General features: G+C 48.3%; 2 protein-coding genes across 13 annotated transcripts in view; one reads left to right on the top strand and one right to left on the bottom strand.

The window, feature by feature from the left end:
* Positions 1-13,274, bottom strand: part of PHF20 (PHD finger protein 20) — a 71,439-nt gene extending 58,165 nt beyond the window's left edge. For 4 of the 10 annotated variants that reach the window (XM_039563216.1, XM_039563223.1, XM_039563224.1 and 1 more), the window contains exons 1-5: positions 13,169-13,274; positions 10,974-11,015; positions 9,515-9,563; positions 4,185-4,233; positions 2,423-2,551 (exon numbers count right to left, since the gene is read on the bottom strand). The gene's annotated coding sequence lies outside the window, so the exon portion shown is untranslated. The remainder of the gene's footprint in view (positions 1-2,422; positions 2,552-4,184; positions 4,234-9,514; positions 9,564-10,973; positions 11,016-13,168) is intronic. The other 6 variants (XM_039563219.1, XM_039563217.1, XM_039563218.1 and 3 more) reach the window with 6 other exon arrangements.
* A 216-nt stretch (positions 13,275-13,490) lies between these two features.
* Positions 13,491-20,120, top strand: LOC104698042. 3 transcript variants are annotated; one of them, XM_019294040.3, is made up of 6 exons: positions 16,163-16,318; positions 16,540-16,675; positions 17,438-17,599; positions 17,995-18,084; positions 18,381-18,567; positions 18,853-20,120. In XM_019294040.3, exons 1-6 carry the CDS (start codon positions 16,239-16,241, stop codon positions 19,596-19,598), a joined length of 1,401 nt encoding a protein of 466 aa, XP_019149585.3. In that variant the 5' UTR covers positions 16,163-16,238; the 3' UTR covers positions 19,599-20,120. The 3 variants fall into 3 exon arrangements, with proteins under 3 accessions (XP_019149583.3, XP_019149585.3, XP_039419695.1); XM_019294038.3 differs by lacking the exon at positions 16,163-16,318 and adding an exon at positions 13,491-15,671 and having other exon boundaries at positions 18,381-20,120; XM_039563761.1 differs by having other exon boundaries at positions 18,381-20,120.
* Positions 20,121-21,847: the final 1,727 nt, after the last annotated feature.

Below are 21,847 nucleotides of genomic sequence, written 5' to 3'. Positions count from 1 at the left end.
TGAGTATCACAACTAAAAGAAAATCTGAAGAAAACAGCCAAAGCCATTTAATCAGTTACAGAGGCAGCAGATTCCATGAAAATCTGAACACAGCTAGTCAGCTAACACCAACATTAGTCAAAGCACACACATACTACACTTCACTAGCTTGGCCAAGCTCATCAGAAGGCAGCAGGTCACAAAGTTGAAAGAGAGGAAAAAATGTTACAAGCAAAAATCTCGTATCATTGGCCCCTCCTCTCAAATCTTCCTTTCTCTCCCCTCCCAAGTTACCAAACTTGGGCTGCTTTGGGTTCTCTCTCACAGCCTGCCCCTGGCTTGCACTATGACCCAGCAGTCCTGTTTCCTCAGACTGTGAAAGCAGGCTGGCTTTTCCATTTGCAGCCAATTTCAGGAACAGCTACCTCAAGCAGATGCATACTGGGCAGAACATTACATGAGATAAATTACTCAGTAGAGGGTCTCAACCATTTTACCCTGAAACACCCAGCCTTAGAGCAAGACTGAAACTGTGAGACACAACCTTTACTGAGAACCATGACATAGCTCTGCACAAACTAGGCCAAGAGGCAGTGCCAAAATAGGCTTCACCAGTATGACCGTGTCCATACAGAGAACTTCATTTCTCAGAAAGCAAGCACTGAACACAGGGGCTTGCCTACTGCAAGATTTTATGTTTCAGCCTCTGTCCTCTCCTGCAAAGATTGCTTAAAAACCTTGAACTACATTAAAACAGTTTGTTAACAAAACAACCCTAGATTGATCAGTCAGTCATAGCTACAACTTGGAAATAAGAACACCTTGCCAGAACATCTCTTCTAAAATTTTCTTCAGCAGAAAATCAATTTGTACTAACTTTGTTCCGAAATCGAGACACAGACAGGATTTCCACTCTGGTAACTCTGAGAATACATTTATCCCATGTATTCAAGACCATGATTAAAACAAGGAGACTAGGCCTACCCCAAGAGCTGTATGGCTTTTCTCCAAAACCTCTTACTTCTCTATGAAGATCAGATCTGTTTCAAGAACAAATACTTCAGGATTTAGACAAGTCACTGCTTCCAAAAGAAAATGTTTCTAAATCTTTATTATTGAAAGAAAACGTGTTATTTAAAAGGGAGAGTCTTTTCCATCAGTCATCATAAGGTAATTTAACTTTTAAAGACTATTCAACTATTCAGACACAGATATCAGTGAGGAAAGTACACTTATCTCAGGGTAATGCAGAAGAAAATACATTAATACTGATCCCTTCAGGGATCATGATTTTTGACTTCTAAAACAAGCTTTCTGCTCTGCTAACAGTGCAGATCCTGTACACCTTCACCCGTAGCTGTTCTTACTCTCCAGTTTAAGCTCTGTTAGTGCTGAGCCCCAAACCTGGCGTAACACCAAGTTCCAACAGAAGTGGGCTCCTCTTGAAACTGAAAATCTGTTTCATATTATCAGACAGAGGAAACCCAGTCATGGCAAACTTTCACTAATAACAGCCTCTACCATTTCCTCTGTGGAAACTGCAAAATCACTGCAGCCTTTTCCAAACCACACCCACCCTGACAAAAACTATTTTCCAAACCCTGACAGAGTGATTAAAACCATTCCTTTACAAAGCGTCACACCAAAACCCCTTCCTTGAAATCAGCCCCACTTTCAAACTTCATACTGTCTCAGTGCTGCTTCATAAGTAAATCAGAAGAAATGCAATTCACTGCCACAATTCAACCTATTTCCTTCATTCTTTTGTGCATCCATGCCAAACCCAGGTACTTCCCTCCCTCTGCCACAAGGATACAATAAAGAAAAAAAAAGAGAAACACCATGGAAAAAACCCCATAGTTCTCTGAACCGGTAAAGGAGCACAGTCAACTTTGTCAGTTTGCATAAACGTAATACTACTTTGCACTTAAAATTTGTGGTTTATTCTGGATGGGAAGCTTGCTGTCCCAATTCCTCAGAGGCACTCAGTACCTTTGTGGTGATTCAGGAGGACTACAGGGTAGGACAGGTAATAAAAAGCAATGGGAAAACAAGGAAGTAAAAGCAACTAGCCAGAGATTGTCTTGTGTTCCCTGGAGATGCACCACAGATGTTACTGACCTGGGGTACTGCAGGCAGCACTGCCACTCCTACAAAAGCAACATAAGCTTGTTTTGTTTCCTTCTAGGACAAAGCACATTTACAGTTGATTCCACAAAGCCTAAAGCTAAGACTGACTCTGCCATCCTCTCCAGCACCACTGTTCCAAATCTGCTGGCACATCTACATATAAAACTGCCAAGGACTAAGTCCATTCACATTTTGCACATCAGTTTGGTTTTTTTTACTCTGCAACAGTTAGTTTTGACCTTTTACTTTTATCATCTGCACCCATGTCACCAGCCTCACATCTCCATCAGTGGTAAAACAATGAAAGCCTCACCCAGTTCACCCCCTACAATTTGCACGCCCCCATCGGGAATGGTCAGTCCAGAGAAGTCCATGGTCCCCACCGCAATCGGAACACCTTGCAAGTGGATGACCACAGCCATGCTGTGCTGAAACCACACACCTGCAGATGAGAAAAGGTATGATATCAGACTGCAAAGCAGTATTTACAGACACCATTTATACTATACAATCCTAATGGCATCTTATGAAGACTAAGTGGAAGTCTCACAAGCACCACTTAAAAATTGTATTGGCACTGACATGGGAAGCTGATTAAAACTGACTTTTATTGCCTGCAGACAAAACACCCTCTGCCTAGCAAGTTTTGACCACAGCAGCAGTGCTACCATGAAGTATGCCTTACTGTGTTTTACCCTACACATAAAAACAGATATAAAACCCCTATACCTGCTAAACATGTTAACCCAAGAACAGCTCCTGTTCATTCAAGGATTTCTGCTCCTGCCTCATGTTGTTTTTGTGTACCATTTCACAGGTAGATGACTGGTTTTGGATATGTCTGTAAGTTTCAGATGATGTCCTTCACACCAGTATTTCAAACCACAATGCTATGATCTTCATGCAAGTTTTTGGGTTTGAGATCTTTTTTTTTAGTAATAGGAGCAGGAACATGAAAGATTTAAACTGGACAGAAAGACCTTCTGACACTGCAATAAATTTCAAGGAATACTACATCACCCCCCTTCTTCTCTCTGAAAGACACATTTCAAACAAGACACCGGACTATACACGCAGTTCTTACTTGCATGATGTTGCATCCTCAACTAGATATTCACCAGCACTTACTTGCTCTAAAAGCTTCCCAGATTCAATTAACAACTACACGGGCGAACTCTGAGCCACACAACACAGAAACTGGATCCTGAACGGATACTTAACATCTCTGTAACAACAGCACCGAACAGCTAATTCCTCACCACTGACATTCCCTAAAACTGTAAGACTGAGTACTTGATTTCAGTCTCCTACTTTTCCTCTAGTTTATACAAGTAGATTAAGAGAACTGACACCAGTAAACATCTACATTTGCTCTTCTCCTCAGGCAGAACCAAGACTTTCCCAAAATACTCAGTGACAGAATTGAAAATGTGTTACATGAGTGAGCCTCCTCTGAACAAGATCCTCACTTGCTCCCTGAGATTACAGGGCCTGGAGAACGTCATTTTCAACCTCTCAGCAACATCTCATGTAACTGTGCTGTCAGTTTAAACTGGTGCTAAGACTGGGATAGACCAACATGGAAGCAGAAATTATAAATATAAGCAATTCGACAGAACAAAAAAATATTTTTCTATAATGAAATCTCTTTGAATTACCAAGTGCAATTAAAGAAATAAATACTTATTACTGAAAATAATTCTTTTCAGTCATTTGATCATGTCCCATTTAGCTGTTCTGGCTTCCCCTCTCTTTTCCTGTAACACACTAAAGATAAAAAATAAGCACCTAAACACTGAACAAAGAAAATGAATTTGGAAAAAGGTTTAAGTCACATAAAATAAATCAGGTTTTTCCTAAAAAAAGCAACATTAACGAAAACCTACTTTAATGAGACTGCGTATTTCAGTTGAAGGAAAAATGGCAGTCTTCAAGAATATAAGAATTTAATGCAGATAAGTCTTGCAAAGGTGCTGTGCATAGTATTTAAGAAAAACCTGAATTTTAAAGCAAAATTTCAAAAGCTTAAAGAAAAGCTACAATTAACAAAAACAAGGATCCATGCTTATACTCACCAAGGAACTTGTTTATGTTGCTGTAAACATTCCAAACAGTGTTGTGTATCTACAGGAAAGGAAAAATAAAAATCATGTGAATTCTGAGACTAAAACTACTTCAGAGCTCAAAAAAAATATCCTCTCTACAGTCAACAGTATCCCAATGATAGAGTAACACCTCTAGAACAAAAATTTAATCTGAAAATATTTCAGTACAGGTCAGCAGGCTGCTGTGATCCAAATTACAGAGACACTTAAGAGACCCTTACAATACGCACATACTCCCTCTGCATATCCACATCAGATTTCTCCATCATGTATTTATCTGTTGTCAATTAAAAGTCACTAGTAACTTTATCATTATTCCTACTTTGGTGCAACAGGTACTGCAGTATTAAATAACTATGCATTAACTAAGCAGTCCTCTCCTGTCAATGAAGACATCCTCAACTGGATGATCTACATTCACAAGGCAGAAGGAGCTGTGTTCTGCTCATACAAAAATGAACTAAAAGAGTTTCTCCAAAATGGTTTCTTCATCCACACATCCAGTTCCTGTCAATACACGCAGGCTTCCTCACACTGCAGGAGTGGCAAAGATAGCCATCTGAATTGTTTTCAGAAGCCCAATTTAGGCTGCAGATTGAGAACTCCAATGACATTTTCATGGTTTCTACCTGAACTGCGTAGAACCTGTTGTGGTTTAGGAATGATATTCTTCCATCAAGTGCTCCCACTGAAAGGGGAACTGGAGGCACAGAAGGTAAAGATCATTGGTTGATAGAACAATTTACTGAAAACAGCAATGAGGGAAGAAAATGAACTGTAATAGCAATGGTATTAAGAACAGAAGTGTACAGAAGAGGCAAGCAGTTCACACGTGAATGCTCACTGCAGAGGCTGACGCAACCCAACCACAGCCATGCCACCTGACCTGGAAAGGACCCCTTCCCCCATTCCCAGAAAATGATGTGAGGTAGCGCAGAATTTCAGTACAGGTCAGCAGGCTGCTGTAATCCAAACTAGAGAGACACTTAAGGAGACCCTTACAGACACTCCCTCTGCAAATCCACATCAAATTCTAGCCACACCCTCTTCTGGTTACTACAAAAATTAACCTTGTCCTGGCTGGAACCAGGACATTATCCATCCCTTATTCTATACGACGTACATCATGCCCAAATCCTAACCCCTTTCCCACTATACACACACATATATATATATATATATATATAGACATGGATATCTACACAAGCACAGGTATCATTTCCGTTGTCAATGGCTGTCCCTCCAAGATGTCTGTTGAGTTCATTTAGCCCAAGACTGTAGGTTCCGTCCATCCTGTACGTCTTCTAGGGCAGGAGGGCTGGTTGCAAACTGCATCAGGATTTTATGACTGGTATATCTGGAGCAGTCTATACACCTTGTCCATGGTAGTTATGGCACACAGTGGCACTGTCATTCAGCAACCCGTATTATACAATTCAACATTACAGACTCTTCTCACCCCACAATCAAATCCCTTTGAGGTACACATCATGTTTGCCTGTCCCTCTGCATTACCCAAGCGCACCCAGGTCCTTGAGCAAAAACAATCCCACAGATGGGCTTGTCTTTGTCTGAGGTAGGACTAACAAAATTGTCGTCCCTAATGTATTCCTCATATTCCAGCCCTCATGGGGACTTTATCCCTTTCTACAGAATGTGGAAGATTTGATTGGGAAGAGCCAGCTTGATTGGTGGAGCCTCAAGTGTTAACTAACCAGGTGGCTTTTGCTACATGTAGATTTCAATGTTTGAAGGCTCCCCACCCATTGCTGTCAATATGGTTGTTAACAGACCATCATGCTATTCAGTTTTTCCAGAGGCTGGTCTATAAAGGAATATGATACACCCACTCAATCCTGTACTCTGTGGCCCAGATGTCTACGATTCAGTTGTCCAACTCAATTCTTTCTGGAGTGCCATGTTGCCACAGGACTTGCTTTTCAAGGCCCAGATGGTGTTCTGGGCAGTGCCGTGAGGCATGGGGTAGGTCTCCAACCATCCAGTGGTACCTTCCACCACTGTCAACAGGTAATACTTGCCTTGGCGGGTCTGCAAGAATGTGATGTAATCAATACGGCAGGCCTCCTCATATTTGTATTTTGACCATCACCCCCCACACCACAGGGGCTTTACCCACCTGGCCCTGCTTGACTGCAGTACACGTTTCAGTCATGGATAACCGTGGACACCATCTCCCAGGTTAAGTCCACTCCGTGGTCATGAGCCCATCTGTAATGTTGCCTCTCTTTCCAGATGACGAGGCGTCATGAGCTGCCCACTGAGCTAGAAATAATCCACCTGAGGCAATTTAACCTTGGCAGCCTGATCCACCAGAGCTGCCAATGCTCTTCAGTAGCCCAACTCTTGGGTACGTGTACATCTACATGACACACTTTTACAGTCAATTTCTCTACCCAGGCAGCCATGTCTTGCCACACTTCAGCAGCCCAGATGGGTTTCCCTCTGCACTGCCAACTGGTCTTTTTCCATTGGTCCAGCCACCCCCACAGAGCATTTGCTACCACCCATGAGTCAGTGAAGAGGTAGAACATTGGCCATTTCTCTCATTCAGCAGCATTTGAAGGCAGCTGGATAGCTTACAGCTCTGCAACCTGACCACCTTGTCCTTCAATAGCTTCTGCAACTCACTGTGTTCTGCAACTCACATGGCAGCTTTCCATCTTCAATTTGTCCCTATAGTAGGACAGGAATCAGCAGAGAAGAGAGAGCATCGCTTTTCTATTTCTGGTAGCTGATTATATCGTGGGGCCTCCCTAGCATGGCGACACCTTTTCCTCCTCCTCTTCTGATGGTACTGATATTTTTGCCTTCGTGCCACTTTGTGATGATTTCCAAGATCCCTGGGCGATTAGGGTTTCCTACTGAGCTCACTGTGCAGTCAGAGCGATCCACTTACTCCATGCAGCATCAGTGGCATGATGTGTGGAAGGGAATTTCCCTTGGACATCCAGTCCGACTGGCAGTCAGGGTGCCAGAAAGTGCTGTGCTTCAGTCAATCACTTCTGAGGCAGCTCCAACCCCTCCATAAGCTGCCAAGATCTCTTCTTCAACAAGGGTGTAACAGGCCTCAGATCCTCTTTATCACCAAATCTAGAACCCAAGGGGCTGTCTTCAAGTCTCCACGGGTACTTTTTGTCAGAGACTCCAGGAAGGACCATGCTTCCTAGTTGCAATGTAGAGCACATTTTTCACATCTTACCCTGTCCTGACTGGCCCATTGACAGACAATACCTTTGTTTAATTTGTCCAAAACTTCTTGTTGTTGTTCAGGACAACTGTTGTTCTCATATGACAGAGAGGGCTTACAATCTTGACTATCTTGCAGAATATGCATCCTCCAAAAACCCACAGTACCTAAGAAAGCCTGTGTTTCCTTTTTGCTGACTGGACACACTATTTTGATGACCACATCCACTGGACTCTCACAACACCCATCTTTGGCATCTTATTCCTAGGAACTGAATTTTCTGGGCAAGTCCCTGATCTTGGCAAAAACAGCCTTCAGCAGGATTTGGATTATTTTTTCCCCTCTCTCAAAAACCTCCTCTGATGTGTTGCTCCCATACAATGATGTCATCAATGTACTGCAAGTGTTCTGGAGCCTCACCCTTTTCCAGTGCAGCCTGCAGCACTCCATCGCAGACGGTGGGACTGTGCTTCCACCTCTGGAGCAGTCAGTTCCAGGTGTACTGGAAGCCCCTCCAGGTAAACACAAACAGTGGCCTGCACTCTGCTGCTAAAGGAATGGAGAAAAACACACTGGCAATGTCAGTGGTGGCATCACTTTGCTGACCTGGACTTCAGTTCATACTGAAGTTCCAGCACGTCTGGCACAGCAGCACTCAGCGATGGTGTGACTTCATTCAGGCCAAAATACTTCAGTCAGTCTCCACTCTCCACTGCACTCATGCACTGGCCATATAGGACTATGGAACATTTCCTCTCCAACCTGCTTGAGTCTTTCAAGTCTGTCCACAGTCTCGGACAGTTCACAGCCAAGGCACAGGTCAGTCAGGAGGAAAAAAGATGATCTCATATTGTCAGAGTCAGGTAGTCACCTGGAGCACTTCTTGTCCTCCTTATTTCATTGACATCAATGTCAACGCGCTGGTGTACAACAATGGGGTGCTCTGTACAAACTTCGGCCACATGGATTGTTGTGAAAAACTGGAGCAAACAATTACTGGCTCAAATCAACTACAGGGGAGAGGGCAGGGCAAGTTCTGTGGAACGTGGGAGGTGCACTGCTCCATTCCATACCCTTCCCCCAGGAACCTCTAGTCCAGCCCAGAATGACTGTCAGGCACTGGCACACCGCAAGCAATGCCCCACACCCCATGCTTGCAGCTTCAATCTAGCCCCGGAATGGCTGGATGACCAGAAGCCCCACCTGGGGGGCATAGCCACAGGAGGCCAGAGCAGATAAAACCCACTGCTCTGAGATGCATGTGGTCACACCCCTATAGTTCTTGGATTTTATGATAGCTGAGATTGCACTGGGATTGAAGATAGGAGCTGCATCTTGGTCTTCTCTCTTTTTCACTCCTAACTTCCTCTTCTTGGAATATGGGTAATTTAAGGTTGGATGGGTAAAGTTTGCTAAATGAAGTGCTTTATTCTGATTGACCGTTTTGTTTTAAATTTTGCCATATTCCTGCTCTGCTAAAGTTTGCCAGTTAAGTTTGGTTTTTTAACCTCCTGAGAATGCTGCCACATTTCTCCGGTGTGCTCACCTCAGGGAAAAGTAGTACCCCTTTCAAATCAACTTGTCAAGCAAGCACTGGGGCTCAACATTTATGTACACAGGACCTCATCTGGATTTATAGGGGGATTGCTCGTTATTTGAATCCCTACAGATTACCCCCAGCACAGCTAATTGACTCAGGCTGTGGATACCTTTCTCTACGATGTTCCACCTGCTTGGGCACCTATTAGATCATCTTTGAGAGTAACTTTCCCTCACGCTTGACAGGAGTTGCCTCCAGAAGCTAAAAGTTTGTCCTCTTCCTGATCCCCTGGTCAATGCCTGCATCCCAGGACAGGGATCCCCGTTGCTTGGCTACATTACCACCCAGTGCCTCACCATCAGCTGCAATATCCCAGCTCTGAGGTTGCTCTGGGTGTTCCAGCAGCACAGTATACACTCACAGCAGGATGCTAAACCTAAGATTTTTTTATCACCAAGCATCAACATGAATTTTAGCTATCAGATAAAAACTATTATGACTGAAAATAGAAGGAGCAAGTCAGAAAGCACAAAAATTATCTGGTTACAGTACCTGCAGCAGTAACTGGACTTGGGACTTCTGACTCCTAGAAGAAACCTACCTGTAAAAACACCCATTAAAAAAAATGCTAAGAAACATTTTTCACAGATAATTTGCAGCACCTGCAACATCGACCACTAAAAATCCCACAGGTCATTGTTTCCACCCAGTCACTATACAGTGTTCTGACACCTAGACGTGGCATTCCGTATTATTATTTTATTGCTTCCTGCCTTGACAGAGCCAAATCTACCCTACTTGTTGATAAAGAGGATATCTTCAAGACAGCCAAATAAAGGAAAATCTTCCAAATTATACTGCCATTAGAACTGATGAAAAATTATGTCTTTATTTAAGATAATTCATTAAGCAGACACATCATCTGTGCATACCCCACCCTGTAAGAAGGATGTGACTCCCATTTTTTTTTTTAAAGAAAAGAAAGGGGTGCACTTCAAGGCTGCTTGCAGACTTGTCTCACAGCTTAGAGATGAAAGGACAGCAGGAAAAACAAACACAAAAACGTAAGTGCCTATTTCTGCAAGCCTGGTAACAGCAACAGATGACAGCTGCAGCGTAGGCAAATGACTGATACAAATACACGGGATCACGTAGCAAAAAAAGCCATTAGCAAACTACAGTATAGGGAAGACTCAATTCCAGCCTGGTGTACTCTCAACCCCTGCTATGCCAACACATGCTTTTAAAACTAACTAAAATCCTAATTCAAACCCTACCAATAGCACTGTCTTTGCATCACTGATGCACAGGTCTAGGCTAAGGATGCTCAGCTCTACATCTGGAGCACAGAGGCACTGAAGATAGTTTCCTGACTCAATGACACTGTGGAACAAAAGGATGTTCTCCACTTCCTTGGGAAATAAGTGCTGATTTTAAGCAGTAGAAAAGTAAGTCAATTTTGAAACCAGTATTTTAACATCAGCAACAAGATCAGGAAAGCTCTTTGGTGCCAACTTCATATTAAAAGCAAACAAACAAACCAACCTGCACAATAAGCAATAGTGCTTCCTCTCTTTCCATTAATACAGGCTACAAAGCTGAAGACACAGATGGACACAGTTTTCCTTTTTAATCAATTTCCTTTTAAACAATCTTAAGAACTCCATTTCAGGTAGGTTTATGAAAAAGTAAGGCAGACTGTCGCTGGCTACACTTAAGTAAGGCTGGTTGAAAGTTCTCAAGCCCAGTAAAAACACACAGAGGCATGTCAACAAACTAACATGCCTCAGAAAGGAGTGTTTATATTCCAATATGCATTATTATCTGCTGCCAGTCAGCATGGACACAGTATACACCCATGCACGCATGATCATTTAAGCCTGGTGCTTGCAGTCACAAAAATACTGAAACGCCAGTAGTTCCAAAAGGTCCTTAGCAATCTACAGGCCATGTAGCTATTGGTATTTGGACAGCAAGGACAAACCAAGTGTTCCAAGCCACCATTTCTCACCTGAAGAAAGTATCTTCCTGCAGGAAGTACAAGGACTCAAACCTGTAGGCAAGCAAGAGCAGAAGTATGAAGATAATGAATTAATTGAAGCAAAAAAGAAAAGAATAGACTTACTCAGAAGTACAATGAACTCATAAGCACTTCACAAGACTTCTCAATATGATGCACCAGTCCAAAGGATATGCAACTGTTCTTTTTTCTTAAGATTTAAAAAAACATCCTGTATCCATGCAACTAGACAACCATCAAGAGCACAGTTTAAATACTGACAACAACCACTTGTAGAGCTGAGCAATAAATCCTTCCCCTGTCCCATGTACATTCTTTAGCTCAGTTCACAGTGCAAGTGCTCACATGTGTACAGGACAGTGTCACGCAGGTAGGACAGCCAGTGTCTGTCAGTCTGACAAATTACAGCTACAGACTATACCTATCTTCTACAGATGCAGTTATAAACAAAATACACAGTTATAAACAAAATCTGCAGTTACAAAGAATTTATTTCTATTATTTCTATCCCTACCATTAAATTAGGGGTTGCACTCTCCTTTCCTGGCCAAGAGGGAGAATTTAAGTCAATATCATTGCCTAGGTAATGCAGGAAATACAAGAGCAAAAGAAAGTGCTACAGAGAGCTTAGCCAATTAAAGCTAAGAATTAATTACATGCTTCTTACATTTCAGTCAAGGCAGTACCGTTATGAGCAATTACTGCCCTAGCCTCATTCCCAACTTGACCTTAAAATTACAGGGGAACAGATTTTACCCTCAGCCTGCTCAAGTAAAATTTTATTTCCATTGAGGAGACATCCACAAAGTTATCAGCAAGAGCGTAAACTACTGAACTCTTCCACAAGCTTAGGTCAAATAACACGCATTCATCTAAGCCACCTTTATTTATTACTATGAAGCTATTAGAAGTCACACAAAAATTAAAAGAGAGAATTATATTATGACTGATCTTTGCTTAAGTCTTCTCTTTTTTTTTTTTTTTTTTTGGGAACTGGTTCTGCGAAAGGATCCTTACTCATTACAGAAAATTAAATGAAGCCAGGCCAAAAGCACTTGTTACAGAGATGCTCAATTACAAGCTGCTCTACAGATACTTACAAAAGGTTAATTCAAGTCATCAACATTGCTTTAACGATTTGTTTAATTCTCCTACTGCATACAACACCAAAATTCTGTAGTCAAGTGACATTTTATTCAACTTGGACTCATCAACTTTCAGATATCCTTCCTGATTTGTTTTCAAGCATTTGGGCTAGAAACAATAGCCTGGGATCACAGAAACATCTCTGGTACTCAGATTTTCAGTAAGTAAAGGAGACAAAACTGTTTCCCGAAACTGTACCTATTTCAATTAAGCAAGCCCTGGAGTGGCTACAGATGACCAACTGGTACAAATATCCACTTTGCTGCAATAAGCCGTATCTGAACACAGACCTGTCACGAAGAACACCACTGTGCCTCCAAACCGTACGCATTACACTGGTACATGAGGCAGCTTTGGGGTTAATGCAAAGGTCCACCATAATCTCTGTTCTTTTAAAACGGTTTACAGGGACAGAATGCAGGGCGATAAAGAAATGCTCCAGAATTAATGGGACAGAAAAGTAACGGAAGCCTCCCCCTGCCGTGCTAAACATCTGGCAGGGCAAGTACCTGCTCCGCGCGGGTTCCGCACTCCCCGGGACCGGCTGAGGTGCAGCCACCTCGCCGAGCACCCCCGGGACCAAACCCGCCGGGGCTCCGCAACTCACGTTCCCGCAGCATCCCGCCCGCCCGGCGCCGCTCCGGACCCATCAAATCCCCGGCTCGGGCCCCGGTGCCGCCGCAAGGTCACTCGGCCGCCCCCGCCGGACGGGCCCGCGGCGCCTGCGCTCGGCCCGCACAGACTCACCTGCCCGCGCAGCTCCGCGGGTCGCCGCGCGCGGGCGGCGAGAGGGAGCCAGGGACGGGGGAGCGGCCGGGGCCGGCCCGAGCCGCGGGCCTCAGCGAGGCGGGAGCGGCCCCGCTCGGCGCCCCGGGCCGCAGGCGGGAGGCGCCGCCCGGCCCGGCCCGGCCCGGCCCTTTGTGCGCGGGGACGCGCCCGCCCGGCCTCCCTCCCTCCCCGCGTCTCCCCGCCGCGCCGCGAGCCCGCAGCGCGGGCCTGGGCAAGCGACACGGCCTGCCCAGGCGCCGCCGCGCTCTTACCGAGGGATCTGTACGGGAAAAAGGGTTAGAACGGAGCCGCCCCGCCCGGGCCCGCGGCGCGCCGAGCCCCACGCACCGACCGCAGCCGCACAAAATGGCCGCCGCGATGCGGCGCCGCCGGGGGGGCGGGGGCCGCGGGAGCCCCGCCCACTCCGGCCGGAGGGCGCGCGCAGGGGACGGGGCTGAGGCGGGGGCGAGGGGGCGGCCCTGGCGAGGGACCCCCGGGGAGCGGCCCCGCCGGGCCGGGCTGTGCTGCCGGGGCGGGGGGAGCGGGCCGTGGTCTCGGAGCGGGGGAGCTCCGCCCACAGCACGGCCACAGTGCCCTGCGGGGAGCGTGAGCGCGGGGGTGGCACAGGGCTGAAATACAGGGGAGAGTTGGCGGCCTGACTGACCCCTTGAGCCCCCCGTGAGGCGGATGCCGGGATGCGGGGCGCTCGTCGCGCACCCACCCCTGGCTGTCGCAGCCACCGCCGGCTGGGCTCGGTGCCTTCTACTGGTGTCCCACGTGCCCGGGATCGGGTGAGCCTGAGCAGTGCCCATCCGAGGGGATCGTCACTGTCCCTGAGCCCTGTTCACCCTCTGGTACAGCCAAAGGGACTGCGGGCTCTGCTGTGGATAACAGAGCTGGTCAGGGGCAAATTCATTTTATTTTCTCTTTTTTTGGTAGTTTTATGCTAGATTAAAGCCCAAACTAGATTGCCACAGAAGAGCAAAAATCTATGCACGCTGGAATTCTTAATGTCAAATATTACAGTGTGTGTGACTGTGGGTGGATAAATTCTCCCTGGTTCAGGTAGGTTTCCTGGGATAATCCTTGAATTTCTGCTCAGAGGCCACAGACCAGCAGAGGATTGCTGCCTGTCAGGTTTCGTGATTGAAAGAGTAACTGCTGTGGCCAAGGCGTCCACAAACATAGTGCCAGGGCTGCAGGTGCTGTTGGGCTTTGGAGGAAGACACAACATGGCTCAAGTGCTTTTCCCTTCTGTCTTCCTTCTCCTCCAGCTGCAAGAACTGCTGTTGCTGCAGAAATCTGGCTGGTTCTTTGACATCAGCCTCAGCCCACTGCCACAAGCATCGCAAGACCCAGAGAGCACAAAGGATGGTTTAAAGCAGACTGTCCCTGTCACTGTACAGCAGTATGTGCTAGTGCTTTTCTGACAGAGCCTGTGAACTGTGTGCTGGGAATCTGTGGTAGCAGAGTGGCCTGCTAATAATACTGCAACAGGGGGAAAAAAAAAAAGTTGAAAATACAGTTTTGAGTTTGGATTTATATTTTAACCTTGAAATCTCACAAGGGGTCTTAATATCACAGGTTTCTAGAAGAGAAAAAAAAAATTGCTGAAAGAATTAAAATAGAAAGCAGCTGGAAAATAACTCTAAAGTTTTGAGAGAAATAGAAATTTATTTTATTTTACCAAAATATCAGCATAATGTTTGTGTAATGGGTTTTTTGACAGCACTATATTTCATTCTGGAGTTTCATCACTTGAAAAAAACTACAGGCTCTTAGCACACCTGCCGTGAGAACCACTTCCTTCTCCTCCGAAACGGGTGTTCCTAGAGCCCACTGGAATCCTTTGCTTTGCTGTTCCCACTGAGAGCACATGGCTTTTGGCAGTTCAGGGTTGTGTCTGTGCCAGTTTGTGGTATTTCTCCTTGTTTGCTGTACAGGGGTCCAGCTTCTCTATCTGATGTAAGTGTCCATGGTTAAAATGATCAGGAATGCTCAGATATTTGCCATACTTGCCTGTTCTGGCTGGCCACAGAGCGGCAGCCCTTCCCAGGGAACAGGAACGGTGCTCCGCCACAGATACCTGGCTGGTCTCTGCTTGTTCTGATGCGGGTCACAGACAGACCCTGCTTGGATCAGCTGGATCAGTTCAGGCCCAGTGTTTCCCCACACATCAAAGAAAGTAGTAAATTTGGACAAACTAAGCTTTGCAGCCCAGGAAGGAGCCCACACTGGTGAGAACGGAGGCAGGCAGCACTGCTTTCCTCTTATCCTCTCTGCTCATCAGACCCTGCCAAGATTTTGGGCAGAGACCTCCTTCCTCTTGACCTTGCTGAGCTGCTCCAGTTCTGTGCTGTGAACTTCAGTGGATTTCCCTGCAGGGATGTCACCATGCTGGGAATATCACAGTCCATGCCAGTTGAATGTGGTGCAGGGCTCACAGCCCTTGCGGCTGGGCAGGACATGTGGCACAGGGAAGCTGGGGCGCAGCCGATGCTGCTCCTCCGCCTGGCGAGCTGGAGAAGAGCTGCAGCTGGAGCGTGTGCCAGAAACTGCGTTGTGAGGAGAGGACACCATCCCTGGGCTGTGCCCCTCGCTGTTTCCCAAGAGACCCGTGGTAATCACTGCACCTCCAACAGATTGCTCTGCCTGTCTCTTGCCTTTGTGCAAGGAGCGAGGCTGGCAGGACTCTGCAGTGCAAAACTGCCCCAAGGAACCAGACGGGCTGGAGGAATGGGCACCGGAGACCTCACCAAATGCAGCCAAGAAGGGGTAGGAAGTGACAGCAGATGGGGAACAGCAGAAACCAGGGCAGGGGAGACTGAGAAGGTGGCAGAAAGGTGCCTGGGCTGAAGGGGAGCCTGAGAAAAGGGAAGGAGAGGGCTTTCCCTCAGCCTGTGTTTCTCTACTCGATTCACTTGTTTCTCAAGACGTGAATCAGGAATTAGATATTGCCAGGGATGGGCCAAATATCCAGTTTGCTGCAATTTCCCCAGTTGTGGCTGCTTGGCCATGACAGGGAAGAAGGTCTAAAAAGGGAAAGGGGGAAAAGCAGAGCCCAAACTGGGCATCTTTGGTGTGGCAATTCCTTCCATTCCTTCCTGCTGTCAAGGGCACTTTGCCTCACAGAATGACAGGACAGGGGAGGGGGTAAGGGGCCTGTGAACAGGAGCTCTTGCAGCCGGGTCACATGGAGGGGGTGGCCCACAGGGCTGTCCAAAGGGGCCTCAGAGTCACCCCTCCCCCCGGGTTGTGTTGGGCAGTTTCTGTGTGACGCAGTGCCAGCGCAGTGATGTGACAATGCAGTGATGTGACATCACCGTGATGTAACAATGCCCCATGGCTATATTTAGCCAGGAGACCAGCTGTTGTGTCTCTGTTGGAGCAAGAGTCAACGTGGGATCACAACACCATGAGAGGTCTTGGAAGGAGCTGTGGAGCTCCATCTCACTGCTGGTGTCCTGCCAAAAGGCAGAGGCACTGCTGAGTGCACTGGGAATTAGGGGGGAGGAGAGCAGTGGGCCGACAGAGAGGGCTCTGCTGGGTAGCCTGGGACACAGGGTGATGCTCTAGGGCCTCAGGACTGCTGTGCAGGAGGCTTATTGAGCAACACCTGGGTGTCTGTGTCTTTCCATCTCAGCCCTGGAAGACCACACCCAGGAGAAAGAGATACCAGGAAAATGGACCCTGAACTGCTGAACCTCCCACTCACAGTCAAGATCCCTGTGGCACCTGGATCCAAGCCTGTCTTCTTCAGGGGAAAGCTGGGTGAAAAGGTAGAGGGAGTAGAAGGGTAGAATATCTCTCCTCTTTCAAAGAGTCTCATCATGCAGAGATGTTCTTGTGGCCACCTGCTCTATAGAAGGAGCTGCAGCCCTTCAATTGGACAGGGTGGGCAAGGAAAGCTCCAGGCTACCAGAATTCAGAGGAAAAAGCACTTGTCCATCTTGGCACTGGTTTCTGGCACTGTGCATGTGTGAGGCTGGGCCCCTGCCTGCAGCAGGCAGCTGTGTGTGTCTGGGTGCTAGGGCAACGAAGCTCATCCCACAGTGTCAAGACAGGCCCTGGGGCACCTTTGAGGGAGATTCCAATCTTCTCCTGCTTGCCTTCTTGGCACCCTAGGAATAGCTTGGGCTTCTCTGCTTGGGGAATACATGCACTGTTGCTGTCCAGCTTGCACTGCACCTTCCCAAGGTAGAGTCTTTCTGTAGGCAAAGGCAGCCAACACAGCCCTTGGGCCTGCCTAACCCAAAGAGACTGGTCTCATCCATTCTACACTGGCTGCATTTGAGCCTTTGAAGGTTCATTTGTGGATGGGTCTGCAGTTCTTCCTGGTGGCCTAAGATACCTATTTGCTGGTGGGGTTTGTCTTCTCTCCCTAACCCATCACAGCCCAGCCTGGCCCCTGTAGTCTGTCTGTGCAGGTCTCTGTGCCTACAGAAGGATGGAGAAGGCCTTCACCTTTTCACAAGTACCATGTGGTACCTCTTTGCTGCTCTCTCCTGCCTATTTCATACTCTGGAAACTCTCTCTTACAGCTCCCCCCGCCATATCCTTATTTCAATCTGGATGATCCCTACTTGCACCAATTCAGCCTGAAATACAACTGCCTGCATGACCCCAGCCTTCGGGACTACCACAAGCGCAAGGACATCCTGCGGATGCTGAAGAAACAGGGCGTTGTCACCTGTGACAACAAGGTAGGTTTGGATATCAGGCTGATCAAGAACAGCCCTCTTCAAGCGGGGCTCACACAGCCCTTGCTGCAGCTGCCTGCTGCTGCCAGAGGGCAGGGCCATGTGCTGGTGTCCCTGAGAGCAGAAGCAGCACCAACATCCCCCTGGCAAGTCCCAGTCTTGCCCTTCTCAGGCTGTCCCATGCTCCCTTCGTGAGGAGGAGGCAGCCAGGGCGAGGCCTGGAGCCAGGGCAAGGAGCCCCACTCAGCCCTGGCTGGGGGGACATCAGGGGCCCTGACACCGGGGCAGCGGGGAGGGCTTGGGGGCAGCTCCCCTCCCACTGGGGCCGGGCTGTTTTGGGGATGGCCATCTGCATGGCTTGACAGTGCTTGGGGGATTCTGCCCTCATCCCTCCACAGGTGGTTTGCACTGTTGAAGGACTTCACCGAGTACAGGCAGTACCTGACCAGGCTCAAGCTGGAGGCAGAAAGATCTTGGGGCAGCAAGAGGTAGGCAGAGTGGGGTGTTCAGGGGCATGGGATGGCGGTGCCCAGGGCTGGGGCGTTCCTTGAGGGGACGTGGTCAGTGCAGAAGAGAGGAGGGCTGTGCTGCTGGGCCGGGCGCAGTGGTGGGGAAAGACTCAGCGGCTGGGAGCTGAGCAGCGCAGGGCGCTGGGCTGGGCACGGGCAGCACGGCCACGTGCAGCACGTGCAGGGATGAGGGAAGCCCTTCTCTCCTGCCCTCGTGGCCTGGCTGAAGCAGGTTGTCCAGACAACATGAGCCACAGCTTGGTATCACCTTTCAGGAAGGGCTTCTGTCACCCCTGGCCAAATTAAAGGATGGCCCCAAACTGCCAGGAACCACCACCTGCTGGGGGAAGCGGCGGCTGCAGCCTCAAAAATCTTCTAGCCTACCCCCACCCAAGAGCAGAAAATCAGGGGGATACAGAAAAAGGAGAGCAGCTCTGGATGAGGGCCAAATTTACTCCAGAGGTAAGTTGGGCCAGGAGGATGCCAAACTGCCCAGTAGGGTCAAAACTGCTGCTGACTCCCAGAGGAAGCCAGATGGCATTGTCAATGGCTTGTTGAATGCTGTGTTTGAGCAACCAACTGCAGCAGAAGCCAAGAAGCTTGAAGAGCTGGCTGACATTGTGGTGCAGAGAGTGTTGGACAGGCTGAAGTTTTCTGGGAATCAGCATGTCAGCTTTTTACAGAGGGAAATCAGAGGAAGACTTTCAAGCAGCAGCATGAGAGTAGAACTTTTGGATGCTTCTCTAGATCACAGCTGGAAAATGGAAGTGATGGCAAAAGAGCTTGTAGCAACAGTGTTGGAGATCTTGAGGGACCGTCTGGCATCCAGCACGCCCAAAGCTTCTGAGCCAGGGGTGGCAGCCGGGTGGAAAGAGCTGCCTATTGCTGGAAGCACCACCCAAGCGGACAAATCCAAGGACACTGAAACAGCCACTGCAGAGAGAACGCTTTCACAGACTTCCCTTGACACACTCACCAGAGAAGTTTTTGAGAGTGTTCATTGCACCTTGGAAGCCTTTGTAACTCCTCAGTTTGAGCAAGACACTAGCTTTGAGTACGCTGAAATCCTGGAGCTTCCTGGGGGAAATGTCTCCAACAGACAACTGCGGCCATCCCAGACACTTCCAAGGCAGGCCACGGAAGCAGGACAAGGACTCCCCAGAGCATATGAACAGCAGAGCCTGAAAGCAATGTTGCCTGCCACTGCAGAAGGGGCTGGGTATGCCAAAACCATGGAGCCTGAGGATTGTGCAACAGTGAAGAAGAACATGGAAAGAAAAATGAACCTAGAGTCAACAGCCTTAGCCAGCACTTTGGATGTAAGGACTATGGCAAATCAGATTGCTGACTCAGTGTTAGAGCGGGTCTGTCAACCTGGGCCTGCACCAGCCCCCAAAGAGAATTTTCAAGGGTCTGTCGCAAACCCATCCACATGCCAAGGCAGAATGGAGAGCTGTGCTGCTGAGGACACTCTCCCTTCTGTGGACCCATAGTCTTCCCAATAGCCCATCCCTCCAGCCCAGGCCAGAGCACGGCACAGAGCAGAGCACCCAAAGCTCATCTGAGGTAAGCGAGGTGTGTGACTGGAGAGCTGAAGAGCCCCCAGACAGCAAACACAGACCACATCGTTGTGCTGGCAATAAAGAGTTTATTTCCAAGGCCTTGTTCGTGCTTTCTTCAAACCAGACCATACTGTCTCTGGGCATTTTCCCTACTGTAACCTGTTCTATCTTCCCTTCCTTAGCCTCTGTCATGCTGAGGCCAAATTTTATAGGGAATTTGAGATAGGGAGGCAAGGAGTAGCTAGCATTCTTGTCTTGTTCAGCAAGCTTTGTTGTTGGGTGAGTGGAAGGATGGGTTTGGACCTTCTCTGCTTTCTCTGGGAAGGAGTTCAGGTGTCACCTGTAAAACCTTTATTTATGCTCAGCATGAGCAGAGTTGTGCACTCCACAGGACTCACCGTCAGGGAACAGCAGGAGCTGTGACAGGACAGGTCAGCGCGAACCGAGCTGGCAAGGCACTGCCCTGTTGTCTTAGGTTACACTGTAAGATGTAACCAAAAGTATGTATTGTATTATCATCTTCGTAAGCTGTTAAAGCAGGTGGGGCAGTGTTCCTTATCTCTTCTATGATACATCCGTGATAACTCCCTCCGGAGAGAAACCTTCTGTTACTGGGCCATCCAGCCTCACCACATGACTCATAGAATTACATCATCCCACTGTGAGATGCTCCGCCCAGGGGGAGGAACTGAGCATTCCTACCTGGATATAATCTGGGGTTTGGAACACCACAGCCAGCCCTCACCTACTGGATTCCCAGAGGACAGGAGTTACATAACCACCACTGGACCTTCAGAGGAACACCAGGCCCTTCTACAGGATCACTGCTTTGACAGAACCACATCTATCACTTTAACTGCAGCCACCATTTAATCGGACTGCTACCACCACCCTGACCAACAGGGTGTCAGGTTGTATCCTGACTGGCAGTTTAAGCCAGTGTTTTCTGCATTTATTTTAATTTTCCTATTAAATTGTAGTTCTAACTTGGAATCTCCCACTGGTTTGTTTTCAAACTAGTACACCTATCCAGCACAGGACAGGCCAGTGGTAAATGGGAGCAAAGCAGGGACAGTGACAGTGACCAGATGAGCACTGGAAAATCATACAGTGATGAGGCAGGTCAGGAGAGGAAGTCAGTGTGTGGGCAGGGGCCAGGATCCCCATCATCACAGAAATGGCTGACCCAGCTCAGGCAGAGGCCCAAGGGCAAAGGTCTGTGATTAGGCAACATTCCTGAGAAAGAGGGAGGAAGTTCCCAGTGAGGTGTCCCTCAGCTCCTTCCCCTCAAGGGTCTGGCTATAGTGGTGCTATTGGGGAGCTGGCCCCAAGCTCAGCAGCTCCGCTTTCGACACTGCCCGTGCTGGCAGCCCCACGTTCCAGAAGAGACAATCACACTCGTGGCAGGGCAAAGCACCCAAGGAGCAGCCCCAGCGAGCAGTCACCAAAGCCTCCGTGCCTGGCTGGAGCAATTCCCTGACTGAGACCCTCCACTCCTCCCTGCCTGGCCACCCTGGGGCCTGCATGGCAGTGGGAAGGAGAGGGCTCTGTGCCCACAGGGTTTAGTCTTCTCCTGCCCCTAGACCTCAGCCAGAGCCCTCAGCTGCCTCAACGCAGTGCCCATGGAGGCTCTGCAGTCTGTGCAGCTGCTGCAGTGCATCCTGCTCTGGGGCAGGAGGGTTACAGATTCATCTGGACACGGTCCCTACCCTCCACACCAACATGCAGCAGGCCAGGGGTGAGTTTTGTGTCCAGCTCTCCCCACTGTGCTTCACCCCATTTGTACCTGTTCTTGTCAGAGTGCTGCTGGATGTCCTGCAGGTCTAGCTGGCCTCCAGGCTGCTCCCAAGGTGCACACAAGGATGGGAGCTGCGTGACTCACCAGGTCAGTGTGCCATCATCACAGCAGGATTCCACATCTGGGTACTTTCTACTTTGGGGCAGTTTCTCACCCCTTCTTTTTTGACCAGAGCATCCCACACCAGAGGCTGGGAAATGACTACCGATCTCCAGGGAAGGGTGTCCACCCTTAGCCTGTGCTCTTGGCCAGAACGGGCACAGCCCCATCCAGGGAGTGGCAGGGAGGGACACACAAACAAGCAGGCCCTTCTACATCACTGCACCCACACATCCCTGCTGATTTAGCTGGGAGAAGGGGGAAGGCTGTAGATTCTTTTCCT

The sequence above is a fragment of the Corvus cornix genome, chromosome 20, assembly GCF_000738735.6.
Source record: "Corvus cornix cornix isolate S_Up_H32 chromosome 20, ASM73873v5, whole genome shotgun sequence".
NCBI classification, from domain to species: Eukaryota; Metazoa; Chordata; class Aves; order Passeriformes; family Corvidae; genus Corvus; species Corvus cornix.
The sequence above is the reverse complement of the archived record's forward strand: the minus strand, read 5'-3'. Positions and strand labels throughout refer to the sequence as shown.